General features: G+C 40.9%; 1 protein-coding gene across 3 annotated transcripts in view; it reads left to right on the top strand.

The window, feature by feature from the left end:
* The window catches only part of LOC147596818 (kinesin-like protein KIF2A), a 99130-nt gene extending 74991 nt beyond the window's left edge, over nucleotides 1–24139 (top strand). For 2 of the 3 annotated variants that reach the window (XM_086769531.1, XM_086769530.1), the window contains exons 16-20: nucleotides 9499–9566; nucleotides 13042–13192; nucleotides 14826–14927; nucleotides 17263–17398; nucleotides 22638–24139. In XM_086769531.1, coding sequence (XP_086625657.1) covers nucleotides 9499–9566; nucleotides 13042–13192; nucleotides 14826–14927; nucleotides 17263–17398; nucleotides 22638–22723 — 543 coding nt within the window. In that variant the 3' untranslated portion in view covers nucleotides 22724–24139. Of the gene's footprint in view, nucleotides 1–9498; nucleotides 9567–11792; nucleotides 11907–13041; nucleotides 13193–14825; nucleotides 14928–17262; nucleotides 17399–22637 lie in introns of all 3 variants that reach the window. The other variant, XM_086769528.1, reaches the window with a different exon arrangement.
* Nucleotides 24140–25269: the final 1130 nt, after the last annotated feature.

Below are 25269 nucleotides of genomic sequence, written 5' to 3'. Positions count from 1 at the left end.
TTGGTCTTTCTTTATTGCTTGTTCTAGTTTTCTAGCTAGGCACCTAGCTAGAAGCCCTTCTTGCTTGAGGTTTTGTTTGTTTGTTTTTAATAACGGATATTGTTTGTTGAATCAGAATTTTGGAAAAGATGATGTAGACTCTAAGTATAGTGGTGAGTTATGATCTTTAAATGACAAAGGCAAATTTAGAACTGGTATCAAAGACATGAGAATATGCTCTAGGCTGTTGAGAGGAGTAGTTAGGATAGATGGGCTGAATAGTTGTGTACTGTATACATGTGCATTTGCATCAATCTGGAAAACAGAATTCATCTGTCAGATGGTGAAAAGGACAGATAAAAGCACAGATGTTCAGTGCTTTTATTTGTGCATCCTTAATGTTTTTCCTTATGGAAATGCAAACTCTCTGCAGTGGACACAGACTATTAAGCTTGTTTGCTGTGGTGGGTTGACCTTGGATGGCCGCCAGATGCCCACCAAGCTGCTCTATCACTCCCCTCCACAGCGGCAGGGAGGGGAGAGAAAAGATGAAAAAAAAGAACTCATGGGTGAAGGTAAAAGCAGTTTAATAAAGAAAAAGCAAAGACCGCATGTAGAAGCAAAGGAAAACAAACAAACAAACAGATTTATTCCCTACTTCCCATCAGCAGGCGATGTCCAACCGCTTCCTGGGAAGTAGGGCTTCAGTACATGTAGCAGTTGCTCCAGAAGACAAACATCTTAATAACGAATGCCCCCTCTCCTCCTCCTTTCCCTTAGCTTTTATTGCTGAGCACAATGTCATATGGTATGGAATATCCCTTTGGTCAGTTTGGGTCAGCTGTCCTGGCTATGTCCCCTCCCAAGCTCTTGCCCACCCGCAGCCTACTGGCCTTTGTTGGTGGGGGGGAAATGTTGGAGAGATGATGTTGTGAGAGCACCGCTCAGCAGTAGCCAAAACACTGGTGTGTTATCAACACCTTTCTAGCTACCAATACAAAGCACAGCACTATGAGGGCTGCTATGGGGAAAATTAACTCCAGCCCAGCCATATCCAGTACATTTGCATTGGTTACTTATCACAGGCTCTTTGGAATTAGTCTAGAGGCTACAGAAGTCTGCAGACCACAACATGAAAACCATGGTGTTAAGGCAGCCTAGTCTTCTCTTTAGATGATAGGTATGGTTCTAATTTGAAAATGGTGGTAAAATAGCAGTTTTGATTAATCTTTTATTTTTCTTCAGTTTTCTAATGAAAACACAGGATTGTTTTCTTTCTGTGATGGTTTAGCCCGAATCACCACACAGTTTCTCGCTCACCCTCCCCCTCCCCAGGGGGATGGGGGAGAGAATTGGGAAGGAAGGAGAACTCGTGGGTTGAGATAAAGATAATTTACTAAAATAAAAAGGGAAAACTACAATAATAACAGAATATAAGGATATTAAAAATATACAAAGTGAACAATATGTGTTTTCTCACCACCTGATGTCCCAATGACCGATACAGCCCGTCCCGAGTAGCGATCACGGAAACAAAACTGAGCAGCAAGCAAAGGAGCAAAAGGGAGCCAGCAAGGTAGAGGGAACGATGCCAGCAAAACGAGCAGGAAAGATGGATGCCAGGAAGGCAGATACCCACCCTCGCCTGCCCCCATGAGCATGACGTTTATGGCATGGAATACTCTCTTTGGCCAGTTTGGGTCAATTATGCTGTCTGTCTTTCTCCCAGCTTCCTGCATCTGCAAATTAGCGAGTCTTGGAAAGCAGGACGGTGTCCTTAGTCTCATTCACAACAACTGGTATCATCAGGGTGTTTATCAACATTCTTCACACACGAAATCCAAAACATACCAGCTACTGAGAGGAAAGTTAACTCCATCCCTGCCAAAACCAGGACACTTTCCACTGAGACTTAACTTCATAAATTCTATTCAGGGTCAGAAAGTTAAACTGTGTATCTCTAGCCAATATATCTACCCTGCTGAAGAAAGTTTGGAAAGGTAGCCTGTTGGGAATTGCTCTCTGTATATAGAAGGATTAACATTTGTGAATTATTCATGAAGTTCTCACCATCACCCTTATCACTCCTTAAAGTTCTAACAAGCTGTCTTCATATTGGTGAAGTTTTTTTATTTATTACTCTTCACATAGAGTTGATGTAACATTTTTTCCTGTTTAAATGTGTGAGAATGCCATTGAGAATAATCCATGATCTATGGGTGTTTAATTTCTGATAAAGCTTGCATTCCTTCCTTTTAGTGAGTGGAAATATGCTTGAATTATTTTTTATTTTCTCATTCACATAACTACAATCATTTTATAATTAAGAATAAGAAAATACCGTAACGATGAGATACCGCTTTCAAACTCATTCTTCCTGTTACTTTTCATGTAGTTTCTCAGTACTAGGACCATTTGTGACATTCTGGTTTTAGTGTTTATTTACATGTAATTTTTATCAATTTAATCAGCAATGTTTTTTTCTTAAGATACTGATGTGGGAAGAAGAGCACTTGGATGGTTATGACTTACTCTGTACTATAGTTGAAAGGAAGAAGGGAAGGGAAAGAAAAGAAATCTACAGTGCATCTTTATGATTGTTTGAATTGAGCTCTTGCATTTGCAGCACTTGTTCCTGCAATAACTAGATGAATGCAGAATAAAGCTGCCTGTCTAGAGATCTGACAGGTTTCTGAACAGTGTATGTTGAATTGAGGGAGGTGTAGGCGATAACTTAGCCTGGAATTACCTCCAGTCCTTCTCAGTTCCCTGGAAAGAGAAGAGGAGATTTGCACTCCAGTGGCCAAGTGGCAAGAAGAGTGGATAATGATCTGCAGCTTTACCACTCTTCCGGGTCTTCCTTTGCCTCTTTTATCAAGAAAATGCATTCAGCCTTCCTGTGTTATTTACATTTGGCTCTTTGGCAGGATGTGTCTGATTTGTAAGCATGTTCATGTTTAGGTTATATGTCATACACTGGCAAAATTTTACTGATAAAATAGACAGGGAAAGAAAAGGGCAAGGCATTATGGTTTATAATAGCTGAAGTTGAACAGTATTTTATTAAATTAAGAGAGTACTTATCCTGCAGGTACACTGACTGCTTGTTTGCAGCAGAGCCATTTAATTAACTGTGGTGCTTCAAACGTCTAAAATTAATGCAAAAATAGTTTTATAATGAGTAGTTTCATTTCAGGTTTCTGCAGTTGATTGTAGCGATCACTGCTATGTTCTCTAGAAGAGTGTCTATGTGAAGTAGACCAGAAGCCTGGTCTACTAGGGGCTGATAGGGTACACATAACTGAGAAGGGGAAGAGCGTCTTTGGCCAAAGGCTTGCCAGGCTCGTCAAGAGGACTTTAAACTAATGTTGCCGGGGGAGGGGGAGCATGATCCAGCCCACCACTGTCAGCATGGCGCCAGTGCCAGCAACAAGTGCCCAGAACCTGGGGAAGGATCGCAGGTAAGTGCGAGAGAACCTAAACTGAGGACCAAAAGAACTCCTATTGCTCCAGCCAGCAAGTCGGCTTCATCAGGGGCCCAGCTTAAGTGTCTCTATGCCAACGTACGTAGCATGGGGAACAAATAGGAAGAGTTAGAGATGTGCGCATGCCTGCAGGGATATGATCTTGTTGGCATCATGGAGACATGGTGGGATAACTCCTATGACCATAGCGCTGGGATGGAGGGATTTAGACTCTTTAGGAAGGACAGGCAGGGGAGATGAGGAGGGGGTGTTGTGCCCTGTGTCAGCAACCAGCTGGAGTGCATGGAGCTCTGCCTGGGGATAAAGGAGGAGCTGACAGAGAGCTTATGGGTCAGGATTAGAGGGAGGACAGGGACAGGTGACGTTACAGTGAGGGTCTGCTACATGCCACCTGACAAGGAAGATGGAGTGGATGAGGCCCTCTATAGACAGATAGGAGTGGCCTCATGGTCACAAGTCCTGGTCCTCATGGGGGACTTGAACCACCCAGACATCTGTTGGAAGGACAACACAGCAGGGCACAGGCAGTCCAGGAGGTTCCTGGAATGCATGGATGATAACTTCCTCCTGCAAGTGATAGAGGAGCCAAGGAGGAGAGGTGCTATGCTGGACCTTGTTCTTACCAACAGGGAGGGGCTGGTGGGGAACGTGGAGCTCAAGGACAGCCTTGGCTGCAGTGACCATGAGATGGTGGAGTTCAAGATCCTTAGGGCAGTGAGGAAGGACTGCAACAAGCTCTCTACCCCAGACTTCAGGAGAGCAGACGTTGGTCTCTTCGGGGACCTGCTGGATAAAGTTCCATAGATTAAAACCCGTGAGGGAAGAGGGGCCCAGGAAAGCTGGTTAATATTCCAGGATCACCTCCTCCAAGCTCAGGAGCGATGCATCCCAACAAAGAGCAAGTCAGGCAAAAACATCAGGAGGCCTGCGTGGATGAACAAGGAGCTCCTGGACCAAGTCAAAATCAAGAAGGAGGTCGACAGAGGGTTGAAGCAAGGACAGGTAGCCTGGGAGGATTACAGAGAGGTTGTCCAAGCAGCCAGGGATCAGTCAAGGCAGACTAAAGCCCTGACAGAATTTAATCTGGCCAGAGATGTCAAAAGCAACAAGAAAGGCTTCTATAGGTATGTAGGGGACAACAGGAAATCCAGGGAGAATGTAGGCCCTCTCCAAAAGGAAACGGGAGACCTGGTTACTCGGGATATGGAGAAGGCTGAGATCCTCAGTGACTTTTTTGCCTCAGTCTTCACCAGTAAGGGCTCTTGTCGCACCACCCATGTCCTGGAAGGCAAAAGCAGGGACTGGGAGAATGAAGAACTGCCCACTGTACTGGAAGAGCAGGTTCAGGAACATCTGAGGAACCTGAAGGTGCACAAGTCCACGGGACCTGATGAGATGCATCCACGGGTCCTGAGGGAACTGGCGGATGAAGTTGCCAAGCCACTATCCATCATATTTGAAGAGGTCGTGACAGTCCAGTGAGGTTCCCACTGACTTGAAAAGGGGGAATATAAACCACATTTTTAAAAAGGAGAACAAGGAGGACCCGGGCAACTACAGGCCGGTCAGCCTCACCTCTGTGCCTGGCAAGGTCATGGAGCAGATTCTCCTGGAAACCATGCTAAGGCACATGGAGAGCAAGGAGGTGATTGGTGACAGCCAGCATGGCTTCACCAAGGGCAGATCGTGCCTGACCAACTTGGTGGCCTTCTATGACGGGGTTAGAGCATCGGTGGACAAAGGATGAGCAACTGACATCATCAACCTGGACTTGTGCAAGGCATTTGACACTGTCCCGCATGGCATCCTTCTCTCTAAACTAGAGAGGCATGGGTTTGATGGATGGACCACTCTGTGGATAAGGAACTGGCTGGATGGCCGAACTCAGAGAGTGGTGGTTAACGGCTCAATGTCTGGGTGGAGACCGGTGATAAGTGGTGTCCCTCAGGGGTCCGTGTTGGGCCCGGCCCTGTTTAACGTCTTTCTCGGCGACATGGACAGTGGGATAGAGTGCACCCTCAGCAAGTTTGCCGACGACACCAAGCTGTGTGGTGCCGCCGACACGCTGGAAGGGAGGGATGCCATCCAGAGGGACCTTGACAGGCTGGAGAGGTGGGCCCATGCCAACCTCATGAAGTTCAACCAGGCCAAGTGCAAGGTCCTGCACCTGGGTCATGGCAATCCCAGACACAAATACAGGCTGGGCGGAGAATGGATTGAGAGCAGCCCTGAGGAGAAGGACTTGGGAGTGCTGGTGGATGAGAAGCTCAACATGAGCCGGCAATGCACGCTTGCGGCCCAGAAAGCCAACTACATCCTGGGCTGCATCAAGAGGAGCGTGGCCAGCAGGTCGAGGGAGGTGATTCTGCCCCTCTACTCTGCTCTGGTGAGACCCCGCCTGGAATACTGCATCCAGCTCTGGAGCCTCCAACTTAAGATGATATGAACCTGTTGGAGAGGGTCCAGAGGAGGGCCACGAAGATGATCAGAGGGCTGGAGCACCTCTCCTATGAGGACATGCTGAGAGAGTTGGGGCTGTTCAGCCTGGAGAAGAGAAGGCTTGGGGGAGACCTCATAGTGGTCTACAGGATAGATGGGGAGAAACTGTTCAGCAGGGCCTGTTGCAATAGAACGAGGGGTAATGGTTTTAAAATAGACAGAGGTAGATTCCGAGTAGATATTAGGAAAAAAATTTCTATACTGAGGGTGGTGGAACACTGGAACACGTTAACCAGAAAGGTGGTGGATGCCCCATCCCTGGAAACATTCAAGGCCAGGTTGGATGAGGCTCTGAGCAACCTGATCTAGTCGGGGATGTCCCTGCTCCTTGCAGGGGGTTGGACTAGATGACCTTTGAAGGTCCCTTCCAACCCAAGCCTTTCTATGATTCTATGATTCTATGAAATTAAAGCATGGAGGAACTTTTTGGATACAATACTGTTATAACAAGGTAACATGTAGATAATGATAGCATTTCTTCAAAATTATTTTAGCCTGTTACAGGCAAATTAAATTAAAGAGATTGCAACATAGAAGTATTATTCAATTGGCGAATATTATTTATTAAACATGTAAGATAATTCGTCAAAATTTGACCTCTTTTAAGATGCTGGGTTTTGCTTATCAGTGAGGAGGCATTTGTTGTAAAAGGATTCCCCAGCAATACAAAGATTTGATCCAATGTTCTAATGTGCTATTAGAGACTAAGACATTTTGCAAATATGTAATATTTTTAATATGGAAAACATATAAAATGATGTAGTAAAAACTTGTCATTTTAACTTTCTGAGAGATTCTTGAAATGTCCTGGTATAAAATACCTACTGGTCTTTTTCCACTTCCTTTCTGATATACTAATCTTTAAATAGGATGTTTGAGTCAAATTTATTTTGATAATTTATACACTTAGTTTTTATTTGACTTTGCCTTTTATCATTTATGGAATTTCTTGTTGCAATTTTAAAAGTTACATCTTTAGGGATGGAGTATCTCATCTGTATATAAGGTTGAAATATGATTCAGAAATGTATTATTTTCAAATTTCAGAAATATTTAAAAAATTATTTTGAATATAATTTCCTCATGGACAGTTATGGCTAGGATTTGCATCATTCTAAAGAAATCCAGAGACATACAGTTAGCATAAATAGACTTTTTGAACTTTATTAGTTGTTGCAATTTTAATTAAGTTCTTGCCCTTAAATAGTTTCAAAAAGCATTTCATAGAATCATTTAGGTTGGAAAAGACCCTTAAGATCATCAAATCCAACCATTAACCTAATGTTACCAAGTTCAATACTAAGCCATATCCCTAAGCGCCACGTCTACACATCTTTTAAATACCTCCAGGGATGGTGACTCAACTACTTCCCTGGGCAGCCTGTTCCAATGCTTGACAACCCTTTAGGTGAAGAAATTTTTCCTAATATCCAATCTAAACCTCTTCTGGTGCAACTTGAGGCCATTTCCTCTTGTCCTATTACTAGTTACTTGGGAGAAGAGACCAACACCCGCCTCCCTACAACCTCCTCTCAGGTAGTTGTAGAGAGCAATGAGGTCTCCCCTCAGCCTCCTCTTCTCCAGACTAAACAATCCCAGTTCCCTCAGCCACTCCTCATAAGACTTGTGTTCCAGGCCCCTCACCAGCTTCGTTGCCCTTCTCTGGACCCGCTCCAGCAACTCAACGTCCTTCTTGTGCTGAGGGTCCCAAAACTGAACACAGTATTTCAAGTTGTTTTTGAAGACTTACATAATGGGAAAATATATCGTAATTTGAAATTTGCAAGGTAGCTACATAGAATAGTCTCATTTTTTAACCAGTACTGCTTCTTTGATGTGCTGCATCCTTGGCATGCTGTAGTCGTAGCTGAAGTGCCAGACCCCTCAGCTCTCCAGGGAGGGGAGTAGCAACTTGGTGACTTCAGTGTCCCAAAAGGGCCATTGATCCCACTGTGGTGGCTTTTAAGCAATGTAGACACATTTGAAATAGGAAGAATGATAATTACAGATCTTAAGGATATTCCTGTTCATAAATAGTGCTGCTTTTTCCATCCTCATTTGGAATTTTGAGTGACGGAGAGGTCAGAGTCCTCCTGTCCTGCCTGAACTGGACCTGTTGAGGCATGAGGACATATGATGTAGTGCACATTTCTATTCAACAGACTGAGTCTTATGCATGGGTTCTTGTGCCCTGAAGGGGGTATCGACATGGCTGACAGCACCTACAGTGGCAGTTCCCTATAGCAACTGTACTTTATATGCTTCAAAAAGTTGGAACAGTCCCCCAGCATTATGACAGTTGCCATGTGTGGTGTACTCTGAACATTAAACTGATGGAAGAGATGCATGCACCTTTCACATTAAATTATTTTGGAAGGATTTTAGGAACTTGTATGTTTTTGTTAATTAGCACCTAGAATGCTTTATAGAGAGACATGCAATCGTGATCTTTTAAAATCTACACTTGTTATTTTCATTAGTAACTGATGTGTACCTGTATTAGAGGTTTGAACTTAAGTCTGAGGTAGCAGGCTCTTTAGACTTTCTAACCTCCTCGCATCACATATTTTTCCTTTCTCCTCAGTAGGAGAAATTCCTCTCAGGATGACTACCTGTGCTTTTGCACAGTAATGTCAGCAACAGGATGAAAGAGAAGACCAGGATTATCTTATCTTTATCAGTTCCAGTCTCCTGATGCTGTGCTGCCAGAAAAAATGTTAGTGTGTAGAATCATAGAGGTGTTTGTCCTAGGTAGTGCCTTTATGGCTCTCCTGAAAGGAGCACAGATTAAAAAATTAGACTACTGAACGAAGCTAGGACAAATAATGATGCCACTGTTGCCTGATCAGTTATTATTTTTGCTGAGTGCTGAAAAGAAGATGAGATCTTCAGGGTATTTTATTTAACTGGAAAAAGAAAGACTTATAGATTCCAGATATGTTTGATAATAAGTTAGCTATCAAGTATTATTTAGAGATAATGTCCAGTTCAGAAAAAAACATATAAATCTTTAGTTAGGAAAATAGTTAAACACATGCTTATCTTTAATATTATTAAGTATAGTTTTGGATTGCAGCCAAAATAGATCTCTCAAATAAGTATACAGTCTGCTTGAATGGAGAACAAGCTACAAAGATATATATATATATATATATAATTAATCTGGTAATTGTTTGCAGGATACATTAGACTTACTTTCTACTGAGTTGCATATTTCCCTTTTTGAGGAGTTTTATTTTTTCAGTTAGAGTTTTGCATTTACATATTATGTTACGAAGACTGTGAGATGGGGGAAATTGACTGAAAATTCTATGAATTCTTAATGTTTCAGATATGGCTGAAAAAATTAAATTGAAACTTTGACTTGACAGCTCTCTTCCTGAGATGTCATTGTATTAGAACAGCTGTACATAGTAGACAGTTTTTGTAGAACATCTCAAATGAAAGTGGAGATAAAAAAATAAAGTTAATTTGAGTTCATCTACCTTTTCATCTGTACAAAGCAATTTATTAATGCATGGCTTGTTTTCTCCAGATTGCTACAATTTCTCCAGGGATGGCATCATGTGAAAACACTCTAAATACATTGAGATATGCAAATAGGTAGGGAAAATGTTATTGCTTATAGCTATACTTGCTGTTGATTACTGATGTTTGGAATGCTGTTATTCCATGATTGTTGTAGTTTAGCCCTGATCGGGACCAGACTACACAGTCTCTTTCTCACTCCCCCCACCCTCCAGTGGGACAGAAGGGAGAATTGGTAAACAAAAGGCAGCAAAAACACATGGGTTGAGATGGAACAAAAAATAAATTTAAGAGAAGTAACAGAAGAAAATAAAACAGTGATGGAATACAAATATAGTATAATAGTTCACAACAAATCTCAACACCCAGCTTCTTCCAAGTAGCAGGAGGTTCCCTTTAGCACCCTCCTCACTTATATACTGAGCATGATGTCAGATGGGATGGAAGAGCCCTTTGGCTAATTTGGGTAAATTAACCCCAGCTGTTAGCTAATTAGTTAACTATCCCAGCTGTGTCCCCCAGCCATAGGGGTCACCAGCTCCAGTTCTCCTCCCAGCTCAGGTGAAAGTTAACTCTATCCTAGCCAGAACCAGGACAATGATGTATAATTATTTTAACTACTTGAATAATTTTAGCATACTTGCATTTATTAATAAGATTAAAACCAATATACTGATTACTGATTCATGCTCACATTTAATTTAATTTGTCACTTTTTACAACCATTACAAGAGAATCAATAGAAACTGCATTTAAGCCATTATCCAGAGATGGATGTAGTGTGGATTGCAAGGAATGTAGGAGATGCTCCTATTAGTTTTGCCCCTGCTCTGGAGGCATCACCTCTTGCATTAGGGGTAGTCAGTTTTCATGATGATTCCCTGGGGTGTTAGCTGAAATACCTTTCTGCAATGTGATTTTTCATCCCCTTGGTGGAATTGCATTCAGTTGTCAGCCTGTTTCTTTTATATATATGGTATATCATATCACATATATATCTATCTCAACTAGTTTATTTATTAATTTACGAAAATTCTGTAGTTACTGTGGCCCAAATTTTATACTTCTCAACTTCAGGCAAATATCTGAGACCCCTAAGTAAAGAGTCAGTTAATCCAACAGTGATGTTATAATCAGCGTAGAGAAATTAACACCTCCAGAGGCTGATGCAGCACCTCTGAGACCTGTATTGCTCTCTGAAAGTGTTCATCTCTTCAGTGTGTGAAAGGAGCCTTCCCCAGCTGCAGTTCTCCTTAGTTTAATGTCTGTGGAGATGGGGTCCTGCATGTGCCTGCAGTCAGACCTTTGACTCAGAGACCTGCCCCCTGCTTTGCTGCAAAGAACAAAGGAGGAAAACAAGCTTCTGGGCCATCAGAAAGCCCCGTTTTGCCAGAAGAGGCTAGGGCAGAACCACATCTGGTCCTGCTTGGCTGGGCACTCCTGGCCAGTCGCTAATTGAGCACAAAGGGCTGCTAGGGAAGCTTACCATCCACTCCTCTCAGTATCCAAACGTCTTTGTGCTTGGATCAAGGGAGTTAGTAGCAAATCTACCTGGCTTGAACCAGTCTATGTGATTTCCTTCCTGATGAGAAGGGGGCATCTACTCCCCTGCTTACAATAACATAATGAAGGACGTTGCACATTCATCAAGACTCATTGGATCTTTCTGTCCCTTATAGAATATGCATTGCTGAAGTGACTCCAGGAAAAGACACCGCAAAACAAAATAAATATCTATTTCTAGTATACTAAATCATTGTGCTGAAACTGTTTCTTCCCCTTGGTGTTAAATTTGTATGTTGTTATGGAGTAAATGCCTATCACTGTGAAGTTGCTTCATGTGTTTTGTGTAGTATTTTAACTTTTTATAGCAATGTATCTTTTTCATAGTACAATTAGTTTTTAGGTGCTGAACACCAGTGTCTATGCAGTGTAAGACAGGAGGCAGTATAGAATTTAAAGTATTGTAGTGGTTTGATGTGTTAAAAGGAGCAGTTTAATAGAATACTGAATGTAGAGCAAATTTTATTAACTGCACGAACTGAAATCTGGAATTACTCTTCTGAAAACATTGTTATTATAGTCTCCTGCCAATTAGTAGCACTGGTTTTGTTCAGTTTTGTTAGTGATCTGTAACTCTATTTGCAAGTTTAAATATGTTGACACTCTTACTTGTGTTTTAATATAAAAATAATTTTATTGTTAAACTTTTAAAGAGGAATGCTAAACAAAGAGTTGCCATTTTAACTGTGTTTGTTAGAACATTTTCTTTTAATTTGCTGCTGTATTTTGCTGCTGCAGAGTAAAGGAATTTGGAATTAGTCCTTCGGACATTCCCTTCTCACAGGGTAGCGAAAGTCGCTCTGATCTCTCTCCTTCCTATGAGTATGACGACTTTTCTTCTTCAATCACCAGGTCTACTTCATTCTATACATGGAATCTTTATTTTTAAGTTTTCTTTTTGGCAATGTAATTTTACAGATCAAGTTTTCATTAGTTCCCTTCCCTTGAGTCACATATATTTTGTTTTTATTTTGCTTGGCAGGTGATGGTTCTGCATGATCTGCAATCATCTTCCTACTATTTTGTTCACCCTCCTTAAACATCCACACTCTGTATGCAAGCTTGCTAGTTTCCTTCATACATTTAAAAAAAAAGTGGTGATGTCACCTTTGTACATTTAATGGACCAAATCTGATAAGTCTATGTTTAGGATAATTTGAATATGTCTAATTTAAAAAATAAAACAATTTTAATACGTATATATTTTTAAAACTTTTCATCACTCCGAAGATGAATGAAATACATTTTCCATTGCAGTATATATGTGCTACTTGGAAAAAAAAAATTCCCCTTAAAAAATTAAGAATTTGTTCTAAAACTTGTTATACTTGCAGACTTTGATGTGTCTTTTTCATAAATGTTCTTTTAAATTGGCAAAAAAATTGGACAGAATAATTATCAATCTTTTAAATTATTTTCACATTGCAAGAGCCTAACATTTTAATAAGATATTTTCATCTTTGACATTATTTTAGTTAAAGGATCTATTGATTCTCTGGGATACTTGGTTGCAAATTATTATTTTCTTCAGAATTCTTGGTGGATTTGCTTATAACAGCTAGTGGGGTACTGATTGACTAATTTTTTTTAAAGCACGATTGTGTGCACAGAAAAAGAAAGATGGTCAGGTTTAGGGTGCTGAATGAACTTTTCTTTCAAATAGTATTCATTGTTAAGGAGTTAATATTGAGAGTTTGGAGATTTTTGCCCTCTTAACAGTTAATGAGTAGTAAGATTTCAAACAAAAAATGCCTCTTGCTAGTAGATGGGCTGCAGTCCACCTGCAAGTAGTTGAAATTCAATAGTCCATGCTTTTTAGGAGTTGGACTAACATTTTTGTCACTGAAAGTACATTAAATTTGTGAAGCTGACATCATCATCCTTTTAAAATGAATTAAATTGCGCATAAGCCCACAGAGCTTTATTTTTGGTTGTGACTCTTTTGCACAGGAAGTTACTAACTTACAAATTAAATATTTTCTGATAGGGTGAAGGAGCTGATGGTTGATCCTAGCGCTGCAGGAGATATCCGTCCCATTATACACCATGCTCCCAATCAGATCGATGACTTAGAGACACAGTGGGGTGTGGGGAGCTCTCCTCACAGAGATGATCTCAAACTGCTTTGTGAACAAAATGTGAGTGGTTTACAGCATTATATGGAAAGAGATAATGATAAATACAGTAGCAGAACAAATCCAGAGTAATGTGTATTTATAGCCTGTTAGCAATATCATTAAGTAGATACAGCATGTCCCTTCACCTTTTCACTTTATGGTATTATGTCCATTCTCATACACAAAAAAAAAAAAAAAGATTCCTTGAAGAATGAGAGGAGAATGTTTTACTTTTCTTTATCTTCCTTGCTGATTAGGGCTTTTAATGTCTAGGCAGGGCCTGCTCTAGACTCTTGCGTGTTTTAGTGTGCATTTTTTTCAGTATAGCTTCATCTCTTATTAGGTAGTTAGAACTAGCCTGGGAAATGCATCCATTTTATTTAACACTTCTGTGTTTTTGACTATTACTTTCTCTGTATGCAACACCTGTTTCAAGTGAGTTTGCCTTTCTCTGCATTTAGAAATCTGGCTACCCATCATTCCTCTTCCCAATATCCTGATTTTCATGGAGTGAAACCCCAGAGCAATGTTTAGGAGAGAGCCCCATCATGTTCCCAGGCTGTGTCCCTGGGCTGCATGACTGGAGAGCTGGGACTGAGAGGCATCTTCTAAAGGGCATTTTTCCCTCACTGCTGAATATCAGATCTAGTCCTGGTCCCTTAAATTTTCAACAAGGATTAAAACTTGGTTTGTGAAAACGCTGATGAAAGACAGAAAATAAAAATCCTTACTACCTGAACTTATTTTTTCTCAAAACTCTGCTTTCTCAAACATATTTTAATGTTTGTTATATTTCTCATTTTAGTAACTGGCTTTTCTTCCAGGACTCTGATTTATAAAAACATGCTAGTGATTCCTAGAGCTTCCCATTGGACAGTCCTTCCAGCCAGATATCCTTTCATATCATACTTTTTCATTGTTCATGTGGAATTCAATTAAGCTTTAAAATGTGTTTTTAAAAAGATTTTAAAGGCATGGTATAAGGAACCATACTGTCTTGCTAAAACATGAATTGCAGCCTACCTAGTGCTTTCCCTTTTGATTGTTAACTATTTATGTCTAAAGAAGTTCTGTTTGCCCCAGTTTGTAAATCCATGTTGTGCATTCTTCTAATGTATTAATCACTACATACTTTTTAGATTTTTCACTTTACATTTATTCCATTTTTTTTTCAAAGGATTAATTTAATTTTGATTTCCTGAAATGTATTGAATGTAATTGCTGTTCTCTTTTTTGAAAATTGTTATCTGCCTACTGTGGTATGCACAACAAAAAGCCCTGATGGAAAACAAGTTTTCTGTAGGTGTTAAAATCTACTAGAAATTAGTATTCTTCCCTTATGACTTCCTCCTCCCACTACTTCAACTTGTTTTTTTTTTCATGTGGAATATTCTGTTTTCCAGTATTCACTAGGATTAGTTGCTGGAAATTTTTAATGAATATGAACTAATTTTAAGTTTGTGAACATTTTGAATTTATTGCCCTCTCCATTCATTTCTGGAGACTTTCTTGTTAGAAGTATTAAGTTCTATTTTTGACAGGTTCTGCTTTCTGCATATTTCTTTTCATGTTCTGTGATGGGATGGATAACATTCAATATATTTCCTGTAGCCACAGTTCTTTCCAGACTAACAAGCTTAACTATTGTTTTTAGGAAGAGGAAGTTTCTCCACAGTTGTTTACTTTCCATGAAGCTGTGTCACAAATGGTAGAAATGGAAGAGCAAGTAGTAGAAGACCACAGGGCTGTCTTCCAGGTAAAAGATGGAGCTCTACTTTGTTTTATCCTAATCCAAGAATTCAGGTTTTCCCAATGAAAGTGCATATTCTTGAAGATGTAGGATATCATCTGGTCATTTCGCTGCTGTCAGAGATTTCTAAATTGTTTTATTACGCTAAGCCCATTGTAGCAAACAAATAGGAACAGATGTTTAGATTCCATAACCATTAATTTTTGTCCCCATGGTGAAAGAGAAGCATATTTTTCTACCATCCCAGAACTATAGTAAAATTTTCCTTTTTTCTCAACAAACATTCCTAAATAGACTGTTCATTGTAAGAAAAGTTGCTATTTTCTTTTTAGTATTTTAACTATTTACTATATTTTCTGTTAGTCCTTTTCCAGCATTAGTGACTGTTTTTTCTAGTTGTAGGGAGCTTACTCACATTGGTCTTGAAATTTTCAATTTCACTGTCTAATATATGCCAATATTCCTATGCCAAAGCTGGCAATTAATAGTAATGTCTCTATCGGCACCATTTCTGTTTGGTCATCTCCCTCTAAGATGCTGCAATACGCTCTCCAGGTATCTCCTCTAAATATCCTTCTGTGACATCTTCCTCTGAGATATTGAGATCCAAAAGAAACAAATATATTTCTAACTGCCTATTTGCTTCCTTTTTACAAGTACATAAAGGTTTTCACTTGCTATTAGTCAGGGTCTTTGGAAGGAATACTGCCCACACAGTGTAATGCTGGTCAGTGCCACAGAGCCTTTTACATTCACAAAATAAATTGTAATAATGAGTTACTAGTTTTCAGAAGGAAATGGGAGTTGCTTCTGTTCATAACCTTAGAGTCTTTAGGCAGGCTGTCCATTTGGCGCATCTGCTGCAAGAAAACAGCAAAACATTAAACCTGTAGGGAATACTCTCAATTTAGGCATCTAACTTAGTGGAACATTGATGTGTATTCATGTAATACAGTGGGATGCTAAATAACACATTTTACAACAGATGTAGAGATTTAGTTATTATGAAACATTAGCCCTGAATTAAAACATGCAAAAGTGTGAAAGGCTTATGCCATATGCCGTAGCTGTGTCCTAATGCTTGCGACTTCTGGAGAGAGAAGCTGCATTAGTTTAAGATGTTACTACCTCTGTGTGTCCATCTGGCTTTATGCTGGAGATTACTGCTCCTCACAGCACTCATTAAAAGGAAATGTGTTCGAGCCTCAGCTTCCTTCATTTGCAGCATGGCTTGTTAGTTTATGCCATGGGTGGAGATGGGTAGCACCAATACAAAATCTACAAGCTGTAACATGCAGAATTTGTCTTCTGTCAGCTTTCTCCTGGAAGCTGTTGATTCTGGGATACAAAACATCTTATCCTAACAAAAATGTCTAAAATAGATCAACTGAATGAATTGTACTCTAGAGATGTTGGTCTTCCTTTGTTTCATGGATATATGAGTTTACATTAGATGAGATGAATCCTATCCCAATTTGAGCTCCATTGGTCCTGAAAGCCAACAAAACATATATAGGGTTTGGACTATGCTTTCAATATTACTTGGACTACTGAGCACAGAGGGAAAGACTTAATTTTAGGATTTCAGGCCCAGCACGCCTAGAACTGTCAGCTGCTTTCTTTTTTTTAAATCAAAGCATTTCCAATGGGATCAGTTCTCCTGATCACAGCTTTGCATGGTTCTGTAAGCTTTAAGCTCCTGGTTGCATCATTCTTTGCTGCAAGACTTTTTTCTTTTTTTTTCCTCCTGGTTTTTTTTTGGTAATACTTAGAGTGCAAAGATGCTTAAGAGCTGCTTTAACCAACTTTTACAGTACTCTTATCTGCCTGGGGAGTTAGTTTATGCAATAGAGATCTTAAAATAGCTCTTCTTTTATACAGCTTCTCTCAAAACTGGTTTTGAGTATGGACAGAATTATCTTGACTCCTTGACTGTAGTAATGATACTGTGATTATAGTCAGTGGCAACCAGCCCATACTTAAAATTGAAGCCTGGCTTCAAAGTTTGATACCTGCCTAAGGGGACATAACCATGACATAAAGTTCTGAGTTTCTTAGCTTTACAACCACCTAATGTTCTGAATTTGAAGAGCACTGGGGTAGCTAGGGTTTATTTGTTGCTGGTATGACCATTGGAGTTAAGAAACTATGTAGAAAACATACAATTTTACTGAATTAGGAATAAGGATTCATTTTAGGATTGAAATCTGTTATAGTGAGGTGACTAGATAGTAAAAGTGTGGTCATCTTGAGAAAAGGAGTAAGTAATTCAGCTCTGTCTTGAAACTTGTCTTGAAACTTTGCTAATGTATTTAGTTGGGGTTTTTTAACTTTTATCTAGGAAACTATTAGATGGCTGGAAGATGAAAAAGCTCTTCTTGAGATGACAGAAGAAGTAGACTATGATGTGGATTCTTACGCTACCCAACTTGAAGCAATTCTAGAGCAAAAAATTGATATTCTGACCGAACTTAGAGGTAGATTGCTTTTAATCACTTTTGTGTGCATTTTCATATGCCATGGAGACTTGCAGTAATTATGAGGAGGAAAAAAAAAGAGTGTGGTTATGTTTTGGGGTCTTTTTTCACTTTATCATGTCCTGTAATGTTCTGTGGAAGGAATATTTTTTCCTTTGTTCCAAAACAATAAAGGAAGGAAAAAGAAAATCCAAAAGAACTGTACAAAAAAAAAGAAGGTAATGCAATGAGGAAAAAGTAGTAAGAACTCCCAGTTCCTGCTCTGTTGCACTCTGTAATGTAGCAGGGAGCTTACTGTTGTTTTTCAGTCTGTGTTTAAGAGTGGCGTCAAGCTCTGAGAAGCTTGGCTGTTAGCCTACTTTTTTCCTCAGCAGCCTTTCTGTCAAAATTTTGTCTCTTTGTTGAAAAACAAACCATAGATATTCTTAGTTCCCAAAACTGACTCTTCCACTTATCTTCTAAAATCAGCTTGTCAGCTTGGTACCTCATGGAGATGAATTTTTCATATTAGTTTCTGTATCTATTTGGATTCCAGCAGACATGCTATATTGGTAAAAATTCAAGGATGGTTTGTTTGGTTTTTTTAATCTGTGTTAGAAAACTCCTTATAAGATAAAATTTTACTTTTTACTCAAGTCTGAGTATCTGCTCTAAGTTAGAAGAATACATCAAGCAAATCGGATGTGGCCTGCTTGCCTTGTAAGCATGTATTGGCACCAATATACTTTAGCAAAGAATTAGATGTACATTCCTTTTCTTCTTATGGATGATGGCTTCCTCTTCAGGAAAAGACAATTTGAGACACTAGCAGTGAAATAGGTGACTTCCTTTTCTTCCAAAACTTATTAGATACTGCTTTTAAAACAAGATACTGAAGGTAAAGATTATGTAAGAGATCCTTGCATCTTTACAAGCAGCATGATACATGCATAGCTTTACAGGTGGGAAGAACTGTTAAGTCAAAGATTCTTTCTCCAGTAACTTCTGTGTTATGCTCATGGCACATAATGGTCACTGAATATTTCAGGTTCTATTCCTGTCACTTTGGGACTCATTTTTTATGCTATCATTTTGGTTTCCTTCTTCCCAATATTGGGCATATTAATGGGGAAGGGGGATGGGGGACGACAGAAATATGAAAGGATGCCATACTTCCTTTCTTAGGTTTCTCCCATTCTTATTCTAGCTATGATGAAAAAAATTAATGATGTATTTATCTATTTACTTCCAAAATTTAATCACAAATGCTTTTCACATTCATAGAAAAGGTGTCCCGCACAACATACTTGCCTATAAATTGGAGAGACATGGATTTGACAGGTGGACCACTTGGTGGATAAAGAATTGGCTGGATGGTCGCACTCAAAGAGTTGCGGTCAACAGCTCGATGTCCAGGTGGAGACCAGTGATGAGTGGTGTCCCTCATGGGTCTATATTGGGACCAGTACAGTTGAACATCTTTGTCAGCGACATGGACAGTGGGATAAGAGTGCACCCGCAGCAAGTTTGTGGATGACACCAAGCTGTGTGGTGTGGTTGATACTCTAGTGGGAAGGGATGCCATCCAGAAGGACCTTGACAGGCTGGAGAGGTTGGCCCATGCCAACCTCATGAAGTTCAACCAGGCCAAGTGCAAGGTCCTGCATGTGGGTCGTGGCAATCCCAGGCACAAGTAAAGACTGGGCGGGGAATGGATTGAGAGCAGCTCTGAGGAGAAGGACTTGGGAGTGCTGGTGGATGAGAAGCTCAACATGAGCCAGCAATGTGCGCTCGCAGCCCAGAAAGTCAATCACATCCTGGGCTGTATCAAAAGAAGCATGGTCAGCAGGTCAAGGGAAGTGATTCTCCCCCTCTACTCTGCTCTAGTGAGACCCCACCTGGAGTACTGTGTCCAGCTCTGGGGTTCCTAGCATAAGAAAGACATGGATCTACTCAAGTGGGTCAGGAGGAGGGCCACAAAGATGATCAGAGGGCTGGAGCACCTCTCCTATGAGGACAGGCTGAGAGTTGGGGCTGTTCAGCCTGGAGAAGAGAAGGCTCTGGGGAGACCTTATAGCAGCCTTCCAGTACTTAAAGGGGGCCTACAGGAAAGATGGGGAGGGACTCTTTATCAGGGAATGTAGTGATAGGATGAGGGGTAATGGTTTTAAACTGAAAGAGAATAGATTTAGATTAAATATTAGGAAGAAATTTTTTACCGTGAGGGTGGTGAGGCACTGGAACAGGTTGCCCAGAGAAGTTGTGGATGCCCCATCCCTAGAACTGTTCAAGGCCAGGTTGGATGGGGCTTTGAGTGACTTGATCTAGTGGAAGATGTCCCTGTCCATGGCAGGGGAGTTGGAACTAGATGATCTTTAAGGTCCCGTCCAACCCAAACCATTCTATGAAAAATTGGAGGAGTAGAATTTACTCTGCTGAGTTTTAGAATGTACAAAAGTGACTGATTGTACACTAAATACAATTTTGTATGTGTCTAAGGATGATTTGGAAGCTGCTGGGAAGGAAAAGGAAGTATGCGGTGTGTATCTCCCTATACTCTGTAAGTTAGAAGCAGAATTTAAGTGTGAACAGGGTACATGCTGGGAATCGAATCAAATAATAGAATAGAATATTTCAGGTGGAAGGGACCTACAACGATCATCAAGTCCAACTGCCTGACCAATTCAGGGCTGACCAGAAGTTAAAGCATGTTATATTAAGGGCATTGTCCAAATGTCTCTTAAACACTGACAGGCATGGGGCATCGACCAACTCTCTAGGAAGCCTGTTCCAGCGTTTGACCACTTTCTCGGTAAATAAATGCTTCCTAATGTCCAGTCTAAACCTCCCCTGGTGCAGGAGAACCATTCCCATGTGTCCTATCACTGGATACCAGGGAGAAGAGATCAGCACCTCCCTCTCCACTTCCCCTCCTCAGGAAGCTGCAGAGAGCAATGAGGTCGCCCCTCAGCCTCCTTTTCTCCAAACTAGACAAACACAGAGTCCTCATAGGACATGCCTTCCAGCCCTTTCACCAGCTTTGTTGCCCTCCTCTGGACGCATTCAAGGACCTGAACATCCTTCTTAAATTGTGAGGCCCAGAACTGCACACAGTACTCAAGATGAGGCTACACCAACACTGAATACAGAGGGATAATTGCATCTTTTGATCAACTGGTTATACTGTGTTAGACGCACCCCAGGATGTGGTTTGCCCTCTTAGCTGCCAGGATACACTGCTGACTCATATTGAGCCTGCTGTCAACCAGCACCCCCAGATCCCTTTCTGCAGGGCTGCTCTCCAGCCACTCCTCTCCCAATCTATACTTGTGCCCAGCATTACTCTGTCCCAGGTGCAGAATCTGGCATTTGGACTTGTTAAATTTCATGCCATTGATGATTGTCCAATGCTCCAATCTATCTAGATCCCCCTGCAAGGCATCTTGTCCCTCAAGAGAGTCAACAGCACCTCCCAGTTTGGGATCCTCAGCAAACTTGCTAATGGTGCATTCAACTCCTGCATCCAGATCATTGGTAAATATATTGAACAGAACTGGCCCTGGAATTGAACCCTGAGGAACCGCTGGTGACCGGTCACCAGCCAGATGTAGCCCCATTCACTACAACCCTCTGAGCCCTGCCTTTCAGACACTTCTTCACCCAGCACACCTGTAACCAGTTCGTAGGATTCCTATGCACAAAGTTCACCCAGCATGTGATATTTAAAAGCACAACAGTATTTATTGCTCTATTATAGCCTTGCATAAGCAGTTACCAGCATAAGCAGTTACAGTTCCTAGCATAAGCAGTTACCAGCGTATTGTTCTCCCTTTATGAGAGTCTTACCAACCCGACTAAGCCAGAGACACCGCCAAGCAGGAGAAGGATGATCAGCGGGGTCAGAGCAGAGAAGGGAGGTAGGCACAGCACCTTCAGGGCGTCCCCTGTTGTTCGTAGAGTGTGCTCTGGGTCCTTTCTCTCTCCTCCGCTCCGAGCTGCCTCTGTTTATACCCTCAGCAGATTCAGTGGAAGAGTACTGACCAGGTGTTGATGCACACGTGGCCAGCACGTGCATCAAGGCCTGCCAAGTACATGCCCTGCTGGCTGACAGTGGTTCCCGGATAGCAGCAACATCCTGCTCAATAACAACCCTCCTAGCTCCCCTCTCTGAGATAACAACCCTCCTAGCTCCCCTCTCCAAGGTCACGTTCTCACAGCTGTGTGCAGCTTGTAATTTCCCACAGTGGCCCTACACGGACCATCACTGAAATCCCTCACACAACACCGTGTACCTTCTCATCACCCCTCAGTGCCAGGGAAGGTTATGGAGCAGATCATCTTGAGTGCCATCACATAGCACGTAAAGGACAACCAGGTGATCAGGCCCAGTCAGCATGGGTTTATGAAAGGCAGGTCCTGCTTGACCAACCTGATCTCCTTCTATGACAAGGTGACCCACTTAATGGATGAGGGAAAGGCTGTGGATGTTGTTTACCTGGACTTTAGTAAAGCCTTTGACACTGTTTCCCACAGAATTCTCCTGGAGAAACTGGCTGCTCATGGCTTGGATGGGTGTACTCTTCGCTGGGTAAAAAACTGGCTGGATGGCCAAGCCCAGAGAGTTGTGGTAAATGGAGTTTAATCCAGTTGGTGGCCGGTCACAAGCGGTGTTCCCCAGGGCTCAGTATTGGGGCCAGTCTTGTTTCATAACTTTATCAATGATCTGGATGAGGAGATCGAGTGCACCCTCAGGAAGTTTGCAGATGACACCAAGTTGGGGTGGGGGGAGGACTGTCGATCTACTTGAGGGTAGGAAGACTCTACAGAGGGATCTGGACAGGCTGGATCAATGGGCCAAAGCCAATCATATGAGATTCAAGAAGGTCAAGTCTTGAGTCCTGCACTTGGGTCACAACAACCCCATGCAACGCTACAGGCTTGGAGAAGAGTGGCTGGAAAGTTGCCCAGCGGAAAAGGACCTGGGGGTGTTTGTTGACAGCCAGCTGAATATGAGTTGGCAGTGTGCCCGGGTAGCCAAGAAGGCCAACAGCATGCTGGCTTGTATCAGAAATAGTGTTTGTATGGCGAGCATTGATTTTAAGCTTATCTCAATCCTCCTGTAGTTTCCCGTGTCAGCTATTTTTATGGAGTAATGTTGTTTGTTGTGCATTAGGACCAGGATGTAGAGCATTAGGGCTTAGTTTCAAGATCGATGTTGAGCACAGGCACATCAGTACTCATTCTCTCTTTTCCATTAAAGATAAAGTGAAATCTTTCCGGGCAGCTCTACAAGAGGAAGAACAGGCCAGTAAACAGATCAACCCGAAAAGATCACGTGCCCTTTGAAATGGGCCTTTGCTGCTAAAGGAATCCATGAACCCGTACTGCTGTAGCACATTTTTGTTACAAAACCCAGTGGCTGTAAGAACTCAACTACTTGAAAGTGTAAAAATGTTAGAAATGTCTGTGGAAATGTCCTGTTTTTTTATTCACCTGAATGACATTTTCGGTTTTGTGTGAAATGCTCCTATGATGTCTACAAAATGCTTCTAGACCAGATAGTACAACCATGCAGGGTTCGGATCTGTGAAGCACTTTGTTTAAAATATTTCATTTATTTGAATTGTGAATTTTATGTTTGGAAATATTTACTGTATTTTTAATGATGAAGTAAAACTGTGGCCATTAAAAAGTCAGAGTATTTCCTTTTAACTATGTTCAGTTTTGTTACAAAGATCAGCTGTGCAGTTTAAAATTGTGTTTGCGTGCATGCATACATCACCAGTGGTTTTACATAACTTATCTTCTACAGACAGCTGTGCTTACCTTTTCCTATTCTGTGCCTTGATGAAGGCTACTTAACCCTAAAACATCCTCTTTCTAAAGCACAGCCTTAATAAACAACATTCCTTATTTGTCAATACAAATTTGCAGGTAGGTTAAGTAGCTCTGATGCTTTAAAAAAAAGTAGCTACTATCTTTTTTTCCCTTTGTACAGTGCCAGCAGCTGAAAAGTGAGGTGAAATTGCATTATGTGAGTATTTGCACAATACCTCTACCTAGCACTAATAGAAATCCCATAAGTACCTGAATTCTCACAAATGGCACCATGTGTATCAGCACTTCTGAGGTGGTGGCACTCACGTTATTTTTGCAAGTCAGTATCCAAAAAAGATTGACCTTTCATGTAAGAGCTTCTTGTCAAATAAAGACTTGTAGACCTCTCTAGGAGTTCTCCCTGTTTCCAGGAGTTCATATCAGCAGACTTTCCCTTGGAACTGTTTAAAAATTTCTTTTTTTAATACAAGCTTGTTTGTTTGTGCTAGACCTGGAGGGAAATAAAGGAAAGGCAATGAAAAGAGAGTTAAATGAGCCAGGAATTCTCTTAGTGTTTAATATTTGTATCTCCCATAGGAAGGTAGGCTATGGGAAGCTCTTGTTGCATCATGGTTAAAAATAAAAAAAAATCCTTCTGTGTGTAAACATGAAAAATCAAACAACAATGTAGATTTTACATACTGTGTGTAATAAATTAAGCTAATAAATGAATTACAGATGAGAATTTACTTATATGAAAGTACTGTTCTGCTTTGGGAAGGGTTTTTTTTTGTAAACACATTCGAGTTACACTTTTCAAAAGGGCTCTGACTTCAGAATGAATATTTATTTCTGGAACTAACTATACTGTACAAATTTGTCATATAGGAAGAAGTTCCCCAGAGGACTGTGCTGACAAATTTTGCAACAAGTCTGAAAAGAAACATGACACATCTTTCTGAACATTTAAGAATGTCTTCCATCACAGTTAAAAAAAAAAAAAAAAAAAAAAGAAAGAAATTGAAGGCAGCAGCTTTTGTTAGTAGGCAATAGTACAAGTTATTGTATAATACCAGGGGGTTTCTTTGAAGTTGCTCTAGAGAAATCTTACTTTCTAAAAAGCCTCTGAAGATTGAGACATCCTACATGAGAAACAGTGGCTTCCTTATTATTCCTCCATGCAAGCCTAGAGCCACAAGAAGGACATGGTTTATAGGGGTACCAAAGAGGACAGGAAGGACAGAGGTAGTTAAGATTTCAGCAACTTTTTACTAAGCCTTGTAAAGGAAATGTCCTGTCAGGTAGCAGATACAAGTTGAAATTGCATCTCCTGGGAGGGTGGGAGTGGAGAATGTTAAGAGAGAGCCTTTGCAATAGAGCCCGCTGTAAAGATCAGATCTATACTGATACTGAATCAGTAAGAATAGAGATTTTAAGAAGTTATACAGCTGGTTACAGCACTTGAATTCCTGTAGTCCACTGCTATGACAGACTGGAATTACTTGAATAGGATTCAGACAAGTTTATCTTGATTCCTGCCCTGTAAAACAAAAGTATTTAGAATGTGTGACACATCTCTGTCCTGGTTCTGGCTAGGATAGAGTTAATATTCACCTGAGCTGGGAGGAGAACTGGAGCTAGTGGCCCCTATGGCTGGGATAGTTAACTAATTAGCTAACAGCTGGGGTTAATTTACCCAAATTAGCCAAAGGGCTCTTCCATCCTATGTGACATCATGCTCAGTATATAAGTGAGGAGGGTGCTAAAGGGAGCCTCCTGCTACTTGGGAGAAACTGTGTGTGGAGATTTGTTGTGAGCCATTTTATTGTATTTTTATTTCATCACTGTTTTGTTTTCTTCTGTTATTGCTGTTAAATTTACTTTTTGTTCTGTTCTGGTTTTGTTGGGGGGGGGGGGGGGGGCCTAAGGTGGTAGCTTCTATTGGAAACTGCTAGAAGTCCCTCCCCTTTGTTTAGTGGACTCAGCCAGGCCTATTGGTAGCAGAATGTTCCCTGATAATACCTCTGTAATAAAGTATTTTAGAAGGGGAAAACAGAAAAGAAAAAAAAAATAAA

Source organism: Chlamydotis macqueenii, chromosome W (genome assembly GCF_036417535.1).
Source record: "Chlamydotis macqueenii isolate bChlMac1 chromosome W, bChlMac1.mat, whole genome shotgun sequence".
NCBI classification, from domain to species: Eukaryota; Metazoa; Chordata; class Aves; order Otidiformes; family Otididae; genus Chlamydotis; species Chlamydotis macqueenii.
Note: the sequence above shows the minus strand (reverse complement) of the source record. Positions and strands in the feature narration are given on the sequence as shown.